This window comes from Canis lupus, chromosome 14 (assembly GCF_003254725.2).
Source record: "Canis lupus dingo isolate Sandy chromosome 14, ASM325472v2, whole genome shotgun sequence".
Lineage (NCBI taxonomy): Eukaryota > Metazoa > Chordata > Mammalia > Carnivora > Canidae > Canis > Canis lupus.
Window position 1 is genome coordinate 7087303 of NC_064256.1, and position 15524 is coordinate 7102826.

At 44.0% G+C, this 15524-nt stretch overlaps 1 protein-coding gene across 2 annotated transcripts in view; it reads right to left on the bottom strand.

Moving 5' to 3' along the window:
* STRIP2 (striatin interacting protein 2) overlaps positions 1–10748 on the bottom strand; it is a 50330-nt gene extending 39582 nt beyond the window's left edge. For both annotated transcript variants that reach the window (XM_049093366.1, XM_025471619.3), the window contains exons 1-3: positions 10570–10748; positions 3744–3813; positions 650–724 (exon numbers count right to left, since the gene is read on the bottom strand). In XM_049093366.1, coding sequence (XP_048949323.1) covers positions 650–724; positions 3744–3813; positions 10570–10698 — 274 coding nt within the window. In that variant the 5' untranslated portion in view covers positions 10699–10748. The remainder of the gene's footprint in view (positions 1–649; positions 725–3743; positions 3814–10569) is intronic.
* Between the last annotated feature and the right edge of the window lie 4776 nt (positions 10749–15524).

Genomic DNA, 15524 nt, shown 5'->3' on the forward strand with positions numbered 1-15524 from the left:
TGCTCCAGCCAGAAGCTCTGTCCCCCAAGATACTCCTCTGCCTCCAAACCCCCAAAGATACCTTTTACTTCTCTTATGATACTTACCACTTTCCTCTTGGCGTCAGTTTTGTGATGTACACACCTCCCCTCTGCCACTGGACTATAATCTCTTTGAAGATACTGCAAACTCACTTTCACTATTTTGAGCACAAAATAGTACTCACCACACATCTGTTGAGTTGCAAACTGAATTCACTGACCAAGTAAGGAAGTGGAGGTCTGAGAGGATCAGTGTGGGCACATGAAATATTATTAGATGCTATTAGGAGTGACACAGAGTTGGAGGCAGGGATTGAATGTTAAAAGTCAAGGACTACACTAGGTACAGGGTTCAACCAGACAGCAGGGCACCAGCCCAGTCCTCATCCCTCTTCTCTCTAGGCCCTTTATATCAATGAAAAGGACCCAGCTCAGGCTTCTCCTGCTTCCATTCCATGGCCTCTCCACTTGAGATGTAGGAAACTCTGTGTCCCATATACAGGGAGGGATAGAGAAGTGGTTACAGAGAGGATAAAGAAGAATCATACTTTGTTTTGGGCTATTTCTAGATTGGACTGGGATATCATGGAGGGAAAAGCAGGTCTCTATGTATAAGATTCTGGGATCACCTTGAGTCTTGAAATCTTCTTCAAAGCACCTTCTGTTAGTGGTGAATTCCAGGTTTTCAGTGTAGCTATATAATTCTGTGGCAGGAAAGATAGGACAGAGTCACAAACACTTAGCAGACACTTATAGAAGGGGCCTGGGGTAGAGAGAGTGGCATGAAAGAGCTAAAGCTTCCAACACATTCTTGTGTCCAATTCAATCCAGAGCCAGCTTCCTCCCTATCAGAGCAGTTAAAAATAGCCACTTGCGTCCCTGGGTGATTAAACCATCAAACCTGTCCTCCTCCTGCCAGCTGGCTGCTACAGCAGAGAAGGCAGTCTTCAACACTTGGTGAGGGCCAGAAGGGTTGGAGCAGAGAGGGCTTACTGTCATCACTCCTGTTTCTTAGGGCTGCAGCACTTTCTGATTGTCAACCCAGACTGAGACTATCCTGTCTCTAGGGAAGAGATGGGCAACACAATGCCTGAAACTTAGAGGCAAGATCCTTGTGCTATTCAAGGAACCAGAGTATGTGTTAGAGGGACCTTTGGGGTTGAAGCCAGTTCATTCTCTCCCTGCTGAGTTTCCTCGAAGGGTATAGAAGTTTAGGTTCTTGCCCAAAGCCATCCAGGTAGATACAGCATCAAACCACAAAGAGGCAGCCATTGTTGCCAAAGGGCTGCTTATGCTCAAGAAAATCTAACTTTGTTAACAATAGTCTCTGAATACAAAATGCAGAGAGCTTATGAGAAATGAAAATGCCCTTTCCTCCACACACACACATAGACACACACTCTAGAACATTGTATCAGTAAGTATTCTTATCTTACAGAGGATGAAGAATTGAATTGAGAAGTCAATAGGTGACAGAACAGATTTCCTCAAACCTCTGTTCCCTGAGACCCTTCCTGGAAATTTAACTAGGTCACAGATAATTCACAAAGGGAAATTCACTTATGTTCCAGCCAGCTGTCTGATGGTTGAGAAACACCTTGTCTGGTAGCCAGGGCTTTTGAGTCTTGAGTTCCAAAATCCTGGACTGACCAGAAGCAAATCCCATCTTTGACTCTGATATTCTTCAGTGCTCAGTGGGTGGTGTGCATATGTTTTTTAAAAGCACAGTCAGAAAATGGAGCAAGGCTGTTAGGTACTAAACTTTTGTTCTTATTTTTATTTTTATTTTTTTATTTTTTTTTTTTTTTTTAATTTTTTTTTATTTATTTGTGATAGTCACACACAGAGAGAGAGAGAGGCAGAGACACAGGCAGAGGGAGAAGCAGGCTCCATGCACCGGGAGCCCGACGTGGGATTCGATCCCGGGTCTCCAGGATCGCGCCCTGGGCCAAAGGCAGGCGCCAAACCGCTGCGCCACCCAGGGATCCCTGTTCTTATTTTTAAATTTTAGTTAATGAACTTTCACATATAGATAAATATAGCATACATAAGATACCTATGTATCTTCTACCCAGATTAAACAAATGTTTACACTTGTTATATTTGCTTCAGACATCTAAAGTCCTCTTTTCCTTCTTAGTCTATCTTATTCCCCACTCTAGAGTTAAACATTTTAATGAAATTGGTGTGTATGCTTCACATGTCTATTTTTCTACTTTTACTACATATGTATATACCTGTGAACAACATGACGTTGTGTTTGAAGGTTTTTACCCAAATAGGATATTATATATATTATTTTTTCTTAGGAACACTTCTTAGTATGTCTTTCAATAGTTTTTTACATGACAGTGTAATGAGCACATCCATTTACTTAACTGACACTGTTCTCAATCAAGTGTGCAACTAGACTTTCCAGAAACATCTTTTAGATTTTGTGTGTTTAAGCAGTTTTTGGGAGGCATGAATAAATTACCTTGTCACTGCTTTTTTCCCCTCTGAACACTAGGTTTTTAACATTTATTGATACTGAAACATATTGATATAAATCAATTATTCCAACAGCTATGTGGTAGCCTATTATATTGATATTCTAGTTTATCGATTTCCCTAAATTGTTTTAAATTTTTCACAATGACCACAATAAACATCTTTTTTTTTTTTAAATAAAAACATCTTTATACATGTTTTCTTGTGCCCAACTGTTCTTTAAAGTATACATCTAGAATCACTGGGTCATATAATATGTATGCATCTTCAACTCCGCTAGATATGGCCAAATTGCAGTTTTATACTCTGCTCCCACATGCCAAGCAGTGTATAAAAGTACTAATTTCTCAGCACCCTCACAAACTTCAGGCTTTTAAGTTTTGCAGTCTGATGAATGTGAAATAATTATCTCATTATTTTAATTTTCTTTTCCTCATTTGCTAATGTAGTTGAACATCTTTTCATATATTTATTGACCATATGGTTTTCTATTCTCTGAATTCTTATTCATATTCTCTATTTATCTATTGTACATCTCTCTTCTCTCTCTACATACATAAATATACACATGCATATACATATATATGAAATATATTTATATTATTTGGAATTTTAATCCTTTGTTGGTTATTAAACTCAGTTCTCTATTTGTCACTCATCACAAAATTTATTCCTTGTGCTTATTCACAAGAACTTCTTTAAAAGTCCTTGTCTCTTTTCCCTGAAAAAGCATGTCTCAAAGTGTCACTTCCATGTGACAGAATATTTAATTTTCACACCATCTCCACCCAAAGCTCGTTTATTAATAACTGGCATTCATAGCACATGTAACATGGAGGCTCTTAATGTGAGGAGATCACACTTAGCCTAAGCTAAAATCCAGACAGAGGGAGGGAAAGGGTGGCAGAAAGAAGGGGGCATGCATGCAGATACGAGTGAATATGAGAAAAGAAACAGAAGGAATGGGAAAAAGAAGGAAAGAAAACAGATTTGAGAGTGCACCAACGAGAATAAAGAAGGATGAGCATAAAAGAGTGATAGAAAAAAAGTAGAGAATACTGGAGCCAAAGGAGAATTCACAGAAAGAAATGTAAAAGCAAACAAATATTAACTGCTGGAGGTTGGAGAGAAGAGGGAATGTGGAGAACAAGCAAGCTGCCAGGGGAGATCACAGACCCCTGCCCTCTCCTCCTGGCTATTCTTGCACTCTCCACAGACCCATCTCTGTCTCACCTGACAGCTCTGCTGCGTGCCCATCTGCATCTCCATACTCAAATTCCAGAGTGGGGCAGTCCACAGAGCCCTGTAATGGAGAAGTCTTTGCAGTAACTTGGGGAAAAGGGTGAAAAAGGAGATCATACTTTCATTTATCTTCTCTTGGAGGCCAATGTTAGGTCAGGGAGGCAGCTTAAAGAGTCTCATCTGGGCCTTTAATCCAAAAGGTACCCTCCTCCTAGCCAAAATTGGAGGCTCAGTGCAGGGCAGGGCTGAAAATTCCTATATAAAATCCGAAAGTCTGAGTAAAGGGCTATGATTGTGAAGATATGAACGCTACACAATCTGTGCCTGTATCTGACCTACATAAACACAGATCAGAAGAGCATGTATCTGATTTCTAGAACAATGAGATGGACTTAAAACAAAATAAGGTGAGCCGGATTCTAATTTCAGCTATGTCATTAACCCAATGTATGAATTTGGGCAAATCTCATTCTTTGGATCATAGTTCCTATGATAAAAAAGTCCCTCAGCTCTAGTGTTCCACGACTTTAGGATTGTCAAATAAGGAGTAGTTCTATCCCAAATTGTTTTATTTTTATTTATTTATTTTAAAAGATTTTATTAATTTATTCATGAGGTACACAGAGAGAGAGGCAGAGACATAGGCAGAGGGAGAAGAGGGTTCCTCGCAGGGAGCTCAATGCGGAACTTGATTCCAGGACCCTGGGACCATGCCCTGAGCTGAAGGCAGATGCTTAACCACTGAGCCATCCAGGGGTCCCTACTCCAAATTGTTTTAAGGCTAGATTTTTCTATGATGCTTTTATGTATAAATTTATAATCCTATATAAAAATATTTTAATGTGATCCCACCTCTAAGCATTTTGGAGTTATTTCCTACCATAAATTTAAAAAATTTTGAATCTCAGCCATCACATATTGAGATCCTGAACAAGTTATTTAACCTCTCTGTGCCTCACTGTGGTATAAAAACTGTATTTGGTCTTTGCCCCCTGTTCCAGGCACAGAGCTCCAAACACCTTTGAAATTTCCTGATAGAAGTGTAATCCATAAGCCCCTGTCAATAATACTTGAGTTTATGTTAATGAGATGAATCCAGGTTAGCCTTTAAGAGTTTCAAAGAAGGGTCTGGCTGCACCTCCAGAGGGGAGGAGGCTGAAGATTGAGTTTAATCAGAGGTCAATGGTTTAATCAACCATGCCTAGGTAATGAAACTCCATTAAAGCCCTAAAATAATGAGGTTTGGGTACACTAAAGTGCTAGGAGGGTGAAAGCTAGAGGATGTGGAAGCTCTACACCATCCCACCCCCATACCTTCTCCTTTGCCTCTCTTCATTTGGCTATCCTTGAGTTATATCCTATATATTAAAATTGTAATCATAGAGGCAGCCCGGGTGGCTCAGCGGTTTAGGGCCGCCTTCAGCCCAGAGCGTGATCCTGGAGACCTGGGATTGAGTCCCACGTCAGGCTTCCTGCATGGAGACTGCTTCTCCCTCTGCCTGTGTCTCTGCCTCTCTCTCTCTGTGTCTCTCATGAATAAAAAAATAAAATCTTTAAAAAATAATAAAATAAAAATAAAATTGTAATCATAAGCAGAGCAGTTTTTCAAATTCTGTGAGTTACTGGAATCAGGGTGGTAGGGATGGTCATGGAACCTCTAAATTTACAGCTGGCCAGGTGGAAGTGCATGTACCCTGGAGGTCCCAGGTGTGGCTGGCATCTGAAGTGGGGACAGTCTTGTGGGACTGAGCCCTTAACTTGTGGGGTCTGTGCTAACTACAGATAGTGTCAGAACTGAGTTGGTGACAGGGAATTATTGGAAAATGAAGTGCTGGGGATCCCTGGGTGGCGCAGGGGTTTGGCGCCTGCCTTTGGCCCAGGGCGCGATCCTGAAGACCCAGGATCGAATCCCACATCGGGCTTCCGGTGCATGGAGCCTGCTTCTCCCTCTGCCTGTGTCTCTGCCTCTCTTTCTCTCTCTGTGACTATCATAAATAAATAAACATTTAAAAAAAAAAAAAAAAGAAAATGAAGTGCTCAGTTTTCTTATCTGTAAAATGAAGATAATTCATGGGGTCATTGTAAGGACGAGATGAGTTAATAGAGGAAAAGCATTTAGCATACTACCCAGCAATTGGTACTGCTATGTAAATGGTTATATTACTTTGAATTTTACTTATTGTATTTGCAATTTTAACATTATATGATAAAGGCATATTTCTCATATTGTTATGACTATCATTTTAAACAGCTAAGTGTGCAGCGAAATGGACAGATAACTGGTTACTTAACCAGTTCTCTAGTGTTGAACATTTAAATTGTTTTTGATCTTTTTTTACTATATGCATGAAGCTGTAATACACTTAGCAATCTTTTCATATTTAGGATCTTTCCTAAAGATAGATTTTTTTTTAAGGTTTTATTTATTCATGAGAGACGGGGGTGGGGGTGGGGGGCAGAGGGAGAAGCAGGCTCTATGCAGGGAGCCTGATGCAGCACTCGATCCTGGGACTCCAGGATCACGCCCCGGGCTGAAGGCTGGACCTAAACCGCTGAGCCACCCAGGGATCTCTCGATTTTTTTTTTTTTTTAATTTAAGGATAGATTCTTGCAAGAGAAATGAATGCATCAAACTTTATGAATACTTGTTGTATGGTTCTTTGTATATGACAAGTTTTTTTCCAAAACCACTTTACCAATTTACACTGCCAACAATGCAAATGATATTTAAATCCACTATAGCAAAGATTTCCAAATACTTCTGATACTTCTGGGTTACAGAAAAAAAAAAAAGGTGGAGGGTGCAAATGACATTAGGTAGTTGAGATTTTATTCTGTTAAGTAGAGACTTAAAAACTTTTTAAAAATATTTATTTCAAAAAAGGATAGTTTAATACTCCCCAAACGAGGATGCAATATTAGAATAAAAGAGCCATCAATAGTAATGTTGACATATTGGAGTGACATATACACACATATACACACAAAACTGGAACAAAAGTTTAACAGTCTCACTATCACTATATGTGATTAGATATTTTCTATTCTTCTATTTCTTTAAAAAAATGTTGGTATCAACTCACAGAGTACCCCCTACAGTTTTAAAAACACCATTTTAATTTGCATGCATCCTGCAGCAAGACCAAGAACCAGCATCCCAGTGACAAGATGTCACATGTCCCCTGCTGTGATGTGACCAGAAAGACGGTCACCTCTGTGGTCTTCTACCTGAAAGCCCAGAATCTGGCCTTACGTCAGAAAGACCCTGAATGAGGCTCACTGAGAAACTCTCACAGCCCAGAGCAGGCTCAAAATAACTGGGGCCTGAGAAGGATGCCTGAGGGACACAGCCTTGCAACAGTCAACAGACCAATGTTGCTTCCATGGTTTGGACAAAGGCACTGTGGAAACCTGAGCAGCTGGCATCAGGGGAAACTGAGCAAGGGGTAAGAGAACTCTCTGTACCATCTCTGCAATGTCTCTATAAACCTAAAATCACTCCAAGTAAAAAGTTTAATAAAAAAAACTGCATAATACTATTTACTTATTTATTTATTAAGTAAGTAAGCGCTACATCCAATGTGGGACTTGAGCTAATGATGCGGAGATCAAGAGTTGCATGCTCTACCAACTAAGCCAGCCAGGTGCCCCAAATTGTATATATCCTTTAAATTTATTGTATTGAACTATATTTTATGAAAAATCAATGTCAAAGCCCTGAATTTTCCTCATTTTGCCACAAACAAGTAAAACTTTGTCAAGGACTTTTGGAACCAATTAAACCAGGGGACCTGGCTAAAGAGGCCTGAGGTGAATCGTTTAGTTAAGAGTCTTCTTATTAAGGGTTACTTGAGCGGTTCAATTGGTTTCCGCTCAGGTCATGATCTGAGTCCTGGGATATAGCCCTGGGGTGGGGCCCTGAGTCAGGCTCCAAGCTCAGTGGGAAGTCTGCTTGTGGATTCTCTCTCCCTCTGCCCCCCAGCCCAAATCATGTGCACTCGTTGGCATGTTTTCTCCCTCTCTCTCTCTCTCAAATAAATAAATGAACCCTTTTTTAAAAAGGATTAAATCCTTTTAAATTCTTATTAAGCAAATAATTATTCTCTAGCTTCCTCTTTTTCTTGGGAGGTTCATACACTAAGCCTTTTGGGGAGGGTAGTTCAACTAGTGTCCCCTACAAACACAATGATGGATGAGGAGGCTCCCTTGAATTGTGCCAACAGTCATTCTCTTCCCATAATCCTCTAGAAGCACAAAAGAAGGGGGAAAAAAAAAACCCAAACCAACAAAATCAAAACCCACCTCCCTTGAGGACGGTCTTCCACAGGAAAGTGAAAGGAGGGAAGGAAGGAAAGGCAGATAGTTATCTGAGTCTGGCACCTGAGTGATATGCTGATAGGGAATGTACTGACAGGTAAAAAGCAGCTTTCCTGCTGCAGTAGAAGGTGGAGAAAAGCTAATCTTTCCAGTCAGCCTTTTGGCAGGCAATGAGCCCAGATGGAGAGGATCACTGCAGTTGTCCATTTCCAAGCATAAAAAGTGCAGCTGCAGACAACCAGGAGGCAAAACTGTGGGGCAGGTGGAAAGCTCTGGGTCTCTGGATACTGAACTTATTGGCAAAAGGAAAACACTATCAGAGCCCTTTCCTGAAGGAAGACTTGATCGCAGGGAAAGGCCTCCTACATCAGTTTTAATTCCCCCAAAGAACATATCTTTCTGAAACTATCTTATTTTCTTACATATTGTCTGTCTCTCCACCCCAACTAGAATGTTTGCTCCACAGACCAAAGACCTTGTTTTGTTCACCACTGTATCCCTACCACTTAAACAGCACTGGGCATGTAGAAAGGAATCAATAATTTTAGAATTAATGAATGACCTATCCACTCTCCAAAAATACATTTAAGCAAGAGCAATGTCTCTATGGGAGAATGAGCACAGGGTGCCCTAAAAGGCCAGATTCAGGGGCACCTGGGTTGAGCATCCAACTCTTGGTTTCCACTCCAGTGGTGATCTTTATGTGTTGTATAGAGCCCTACTTAGGGCTCCACACTCAGCAAGGAGTCCGCTTGGGGATTCTTCCTTTCCCTATCCCTTACTCATTCTCTCTCTCAAAAATAAATAATCTTTAAAAATACATGAATAAAATAAAAGGCCAGGTTCACAGTGAGGCAGGGAGGGAGATGATATGGATAGAACACTGATCTAGCTAGCAAGACAGTAGGGCTGAGCTCTGCCTCTGAAAGGTGGTATGACTTTGGGCCAGTCTTTTCATCTGTGCCTCTCCTCTTTTTTTAGAAAATAGGATGGATTCCTACTTGTAGCAAAATGAAAACATATATGAAATCCCTTTGGAAACTGATATAGGGGCACCTGGGTGGCTCAGTGGTTGAGCATCTGCCTTTGGCTCAGGTTGTAATTCTGGGGTCCTGGGATCAAGTTCTGCATCAGGCACCCTGAAGGGAGCCTGCTTTTCCCTCTGCCTGTGTCTCTGCCTCTCTCTCTCTCTCTCTCTGTCTCTCATGAATAAATAAGTAAAATCTTAAAAAAAAAAAAAAAAAAGAAATTGTGATATACTATTCAAATGGTAAACCCTTGCTGGGATAAGTAAAATCTGGCTTCTAGTACCAGCTCTGGCCCTATGATCTACTATGTACTGACCAATTACATGCTCTGTGCCTGAACTGAATTAAACATTTAACATTCAGTTATCTCATTTGGCTTTATCACAACCTTCTGAGGTAGGTAGTATTAACCTCATTTTATAGATGAAGAAATTGGAGCGCAGAGAATTTTGTCAATTTGCCAAAAGTCACACAGGGTAAAATAGTAGGGCTAGGGTTCAAAACCTGGTCTAACTGACCCCAAAGCCTAGTGCTCCTGGCCACTATGCCAGATGTATGATCTTGGGCAAGTTACTTCTGTCTCTTGCTTCTGTAAAAGAAAAAGCTAAAATAGATGATCTCTACAGATCCTTCCACATCTGACATTTTGTGGTCTATCGTGTGTGTGTGTGTGTGTGTGTGTGGTCCCAATTCTACTCTTGATTAAATTGATGGAAATTGGCTGGATGAGGGGGTGGGGGACTAATAATTCACTCCTTTGATCCTCCTAGTTAGCATCTCTTTTCAGAAGAAGAGGAAGTGACCCAGACATCCATATTCCTATCTGTGGGTTTGTATCTTGGACAGCTCCATCCACTCCCTCCCGTACAGTCCCTGCCCGAATCCTGTCTTTGGGACTTTCACTGGTAAGGGGTCCTGATGTCCACGGAAGGCACGCCCGAAGGAGGCTGCCAGCACTCGGAGTAAGGGGAAGCGCAGAAGTCCCTGGGCACATCTGGATCGGCTCGCCTGCCCGGGCTGGGGCGGGGAGGCGGCTGCCGCACACGCCGGTCCCACTCCACCGCGGCGGCGCTCTGGCCCCCACCCCTCAGGCCAGTCACTCAACCTCTCCGCTCCCGTTTCCTCCGTAAATCTAGAACACGAATCCCCCCCACTTCAAGGGGCTGCAGAGATGAAGGGAGATCGACGTTTGAAAAGTATCAGGTGTGCTCGCTATTGCGCTCCATCTTCGCGCCAGAGGAGAGCCAGACGGCTAAGAAGCCCCCGACCCGCGCAGGCGACGGGCAGAGGGGCCAGGGACTGCGGAGCCCCGAGTCCGGGATGCGGCGGACCCCGCAGGCGCCCGCTCCGGGGGGCGGCCCCGAGCGCACCGGGAGCTCCGGAAGGGGAGGAGGACAGGGCCGAGTCACCTCGGCCACCGCTTCCCGCCCGCAGGCGTCTCCCGGCCCCAACTGAAGCTCTCCGGTTCTCACCTCCGACTCCCGCCGCTGGCTTCTGAACGCTTCCCGGCCCTTGGGCGCCGCCTGCTTCCCTTTGCCGCCGCCGTTGCCGTTGCCATTGGCGGACGAGCTCCCGGCCCCGGGCGCCGCGGGGTCCTCCATGCAGCCCCAGCCGGCGGCTCCCCTCGGTCGCTCGGCGCTCTGTGCCCGGGGCGACCCCGCCGCCGCGCGCCGCGAGCCAGGCCCCGCCCCCTCCACAGCTATTGGCTGCCGTCGCGCCCCGCAGCCCCGCCCCGCAGCGCAATTGGTCGTCCGACCGCTCGGAGCGGGACTTGGAGGAGGTGGGGGGGGCTCATTCACGGGATTTCCCCTCCCCCTTCCTTTTTAAAAAAATCCTGGGGTGGCGTTGCTAGCCTCAGGCTCCCGTCCCGGCTCCACCTTCCGAATTCTGGGCCTCTGGGCTCTGGCGGGTTATCCCTTTTCTTCTCACTCAGCACTCCTCCCCTCTCCCCCAAATAGTGACCTTTTTGGGGAGCTTTAGTCTCCGCCTCCTGCTCCACTGCCGTCTGCGTTCCCCGGTACCGCAGACCTCTCTACCCAGGCTCCCGCATTACGCCCCAAGTCCCGTTTCAGTCGCCGGGGAGCACGGCACCGCCGGGTGGCCAGGGACACCGCAGGAAACCGGGGACTCGCTCGCCCTCGGATTTCTCGAGAACTCCTCCCGCCCGGAGGGAGGGCTTGGGCTGGGAGGTAGTGGGTTGAGGGGTGGGGTGGGGCATTTTCACTTCAAGAAATTGCCGGTGCCCTTCAGGGCTGCTCCTGGTCATCTGTCTTTCTCCGCTGAAGTGGGGCACCTTCCTCAGGTGCGAGCTAGGGAGAAGTGTTGAATGGAGAGCGTGCCCCCACCTGTTCCCTCTCCAGTCCTTTCCTTCATTTCTCTAAGATCCTTCCTAAGGATCACAAACGAGGCTGTGTGATCTGCAGCTCCTGAATTTATCTAAAAAGCTGTTTACAGTAAATATTTAGGCTGTTTGGGTTGGTAGTTAGAAGTCCCAAACAAGCAGCCTGAGGGGAATGGGTGGGATTGGGGGAGTTGTTGAGCTGCCCCCTTCGTTCCAGGCATTACGTTAGACACTTTCCAGGTATCACATGGTACTTTCGACAGGTTGTTTTCACTAATCCTGTATTATTATTATTATTTTTAAAGATTTATTTATTTATTTATTTATTTATTTATTTATTTATTTATTTATGATAGACATAGAGAGAGAGAGAGGCAGAGACACAGGAGGAGGGAGAAGCAGGCTCCATGCCGGGAGCCCGATGTGGGACTCGATTCCGGGACTCCAGGATCACGCCCAGGCCAAAGGCAGGCGCTAAACCGCTGAGCCACCCAGGGATCCCCTAATCCTGTATTATTGTTGAGAAAACCAGCACTCACAGAGATTCCTCCTTGCAGTTCCCAAGGTATCATATTCTATCTTTTCTCAATGTCTTTGCAGTTCTTTCTGGAAAAAAAAAAAAAAAAACTTTTTGATCTTCTTGGCTAACTTATATTGTTCTGTGAAGATTCCATTTCATTATAACCCCTTCTTCCAGAAAGCTTTCCTTTCACCCTTCTCAACTCACTCAGGCTGTGTTGGTGTCATACCAAGTCGGCTTGGATTCCAAATTCTTATATTTTCTACTCTATCCCCAAGGTAAGAGGCTCAAAGGAATTACTCCCCCTTCCTATATCTTAGGGACAATTCTCCTTTTTATTTGTATTTATTTTTAAAGATTTTATTTATTTATTCATGAGAGACACACAGAGAGAGGCAGAGACATAAGCAGGGGGAGAAGGCCCCCTGCAGGGAGCCTAAGGCAGACTCATCCCAGGACACCAGGATCATGACCAAAGGCAGATAGATGCTCAACCACTGAGCCACCCAGGTGCCCTTCCTCTCTTTTTTAAATCAATAATTCTTTTTTAAAAAAAGATTTTTAATTTATTTGAGAGAGAGCGCGAGAGCTTAAGTACACGCAGAGGGAGAGGGCAAGAGAAGTAGACTCCCCGCTGAGCAGTGAGCCCCAATGTGGAGCTCAATCCCAAGACCCTGGGATCATGACCTGAGCTGAAGGCAGATGCTTAACAACTGAGCCACCCAGGTGCCCCAATAATTCTTTAAAAAAAATTTATTAAGTAATCTCTACACCCAACTTGGAGCTCAAACTTATAACCCTGAGATCAGGAGTTGCAAGTGCCACCTACTGAGCCAGTGAGTACCCCACTGTTTCTTTCTTAACTATTTCTCTCCTTCACTCTTTGCTCTGCTGGTCAGTAGGTGACAGATCAGAACAGAGTTGAGAGAGAACTCCTTGGAGCTTTCTCAGTTCCTTTCTCTCCTATCCCCCAACATCTCCTTACTGTATCCACCCAATCATTTTCCCTTTCCTCTCCTATTCCCCCCAACCTGAATGTAAGTTCATTCAAAATAGGGCCAAATTTTGTTCATTTTGCATATCTCACATATGTATGTTTAACAGGGCTTTTGTAATACTGACTGAAAAATCATTTGTAGGGAACTGTCCTATGCATCGTAGGATGTTTAGCAGAATCCCTGACCTCTCCATACTAGATGCCAGTAGTAGTCCTCTCCCCTAAATTGTGACAACCAAAAGTGTCTCCAGATATTGTGAAATGTTTCCTGAGGGGCAAAATCTTCTGTAGTTGAGAACTACTAGTTTAACAGAATTGAATTAGTGTGAATTTCCAAGGAAGTCCATGGCTCAAGGCCTCAACTATTTGATTTTGGAATTATTTTCAGGGTATAATTTGTTAAACTCTAATATTCACACTCTGCTTTAAAATTCACAACCCGGGCAGCCCGGGTGGCTCAGTGGTTTAGCGCCGCCTTCAGCCCAGGGCATGATCCTGGAGACCTAGGATCAAGTCCCACGTCAGGCTCCCTGCATGGAGCCTGCTTCTTTCTCTGCCTCTCTCTCTCTCTCTCTCTCTCTGTGTCTGTCTCTTATGAAAAAAAATAAAATAAAATTCACAACCCATGCCTAGCTCATCACTGCTGGAGTGTGGTAAACCTGCACAGCCCATTGGGGTTTCTTTTCTTTTCTTTTTTTTTTGAGGGGTTTCTTAATAAAAGAATTAATTATTCTGTCTTCCTCTTCCCAATTCCTATCCTAAGCAGAGTTGTAGGTTTGACAGGCCCAGAACTTCTTATTTCTTTTGTGAACCTAGTCAATCAGCAGGATCCCCAAACAGTGGTGGCAGGAAGGAGTGGCCAGTTTTGAGGCTTTGTTCCTTTTCCAGTCTATCCCTTGGGCAAAGGAACAAAGCTTCAAACTGGTTTCAGTTGAGAGTAGGACTGAGGACAGCTTTCAAGTCCCCTCTGGCCTCTAGGCAAAGCCAGTTGCTGAGCCTGGAGCTCCATCTGGCTTCACTTTCAGAGAAGGGGTTTGAAAAACTGGTGTTAGGGAGACTGCAAGAATCAACACAAGAGACCTCAACCCATTATCTTTTCCACACTCCAGTGGAATGGGAAACAGTTAAAATCAGACATCTGTCTGCTCGTTATAGGCCCAGAGTTTCAGAGCTTGTCAAAAGGAAGAAGATATCTGGAAACAATTCCTGGAAGAAGTAACAAGAAATCACAGATTAACTGAGAACTTTACTAGAGGCCATAGACTTGGTACACACTGAACTTTTTTTTTTTAGATTTTATTTATTTATTCATGAGAGACACACACACACACACAGAGAGAGAGAGAGAGAGAGAGAGAGAGAGGCAGAGACACAGAGAAGCAGGCTCCATCCAGGAAGCCTGATGTGGGCCTCCATCCCGGGACTCCAGGACCACGCCCTGGGCCAAAGGCAGGTGCCAAACTGCTGAGCCACCCAGGGATCCCCTACCTGAACTTTTTAGCTTATTTGTCAACAAGGATTGATACCCATCAATACTATTGACTATAGAGGCATCCATATGGATAGCTGGGAGCTAATTAGTCAGGGACTAGTCTATAAGTGTTTCCACCTTGCAGAGATGGCTCCAGTGCTGAGTTATTTTTAAATCAACACTACCACTTTTTCCTTGTCCCCAAACTCAGGAATTTGGGGGTTGCTGGAAGAAGGCTGGAGGTATAAATAGGTAGTTACAAGGACGGAATGTATCCTTTTCCCCGTGGAAGCTCTCAACTTTAATCCATGGAGGTTAGATACCAGATTAGATAGATAGCACCTGTTACAGAGAGTGCTTCAAAACAAGACACAGAAAGTCTTACAATACTTAATTTTTGAGGACACTGGGCAGCCAGGATGATGTAGTAGAAAAAGGTTAGAATTATCTTCCTCTCCCATCAATGGCACATTTGGGTGTAATGAGGCAACAGAGTCTGTGGGATCCTAGACTGAGATGAGAAATTGATGTGTATGTAGCACACAATGTGTGCTAGTTGTTTTTTTTTTTTAAAGATTTTATTTATTTATTCATGATAGTCACACAGAGAGAGAGAGGCAGAGACATAGGCAGAGGGAAAAGCAGGCTCCATGCAGGGAGCCCGACGTGGGATTCGATCCCGGGTCTCCAGGATCGTGCCCCGGGCCAAAGGCAGGTGCCAAACCGCTGCACCACCCAGGGATCCCGTGTGCTAGGTTTTAAAGCAGTATTTAAAAAATTAAATCAGGTCTTTAAATCCTTACCCTAGCAGATAAGCACTAACCATTTCACAGGCAAGAAAACCAAGGCTCCAAACAAAACAAAACAACAAAACAAAAACAAGGCTCCAATGGTTATATAATACAATCAAATCATGCAACTTATAAATGGAGGAGTTGGTCATATGACCCTGACTCAAAGTCCAGTTCTTTCCACACAGACCACAAGCTAGAGAAACTGCACAGCAGTGGGTAGTCTGGGCTTATCCTGTGAGTTTGAAACTAAGACTCAGGTACCCAAGCTCCTATCTTTCACAGAAGAGGACTCAAGCCCTGCTCT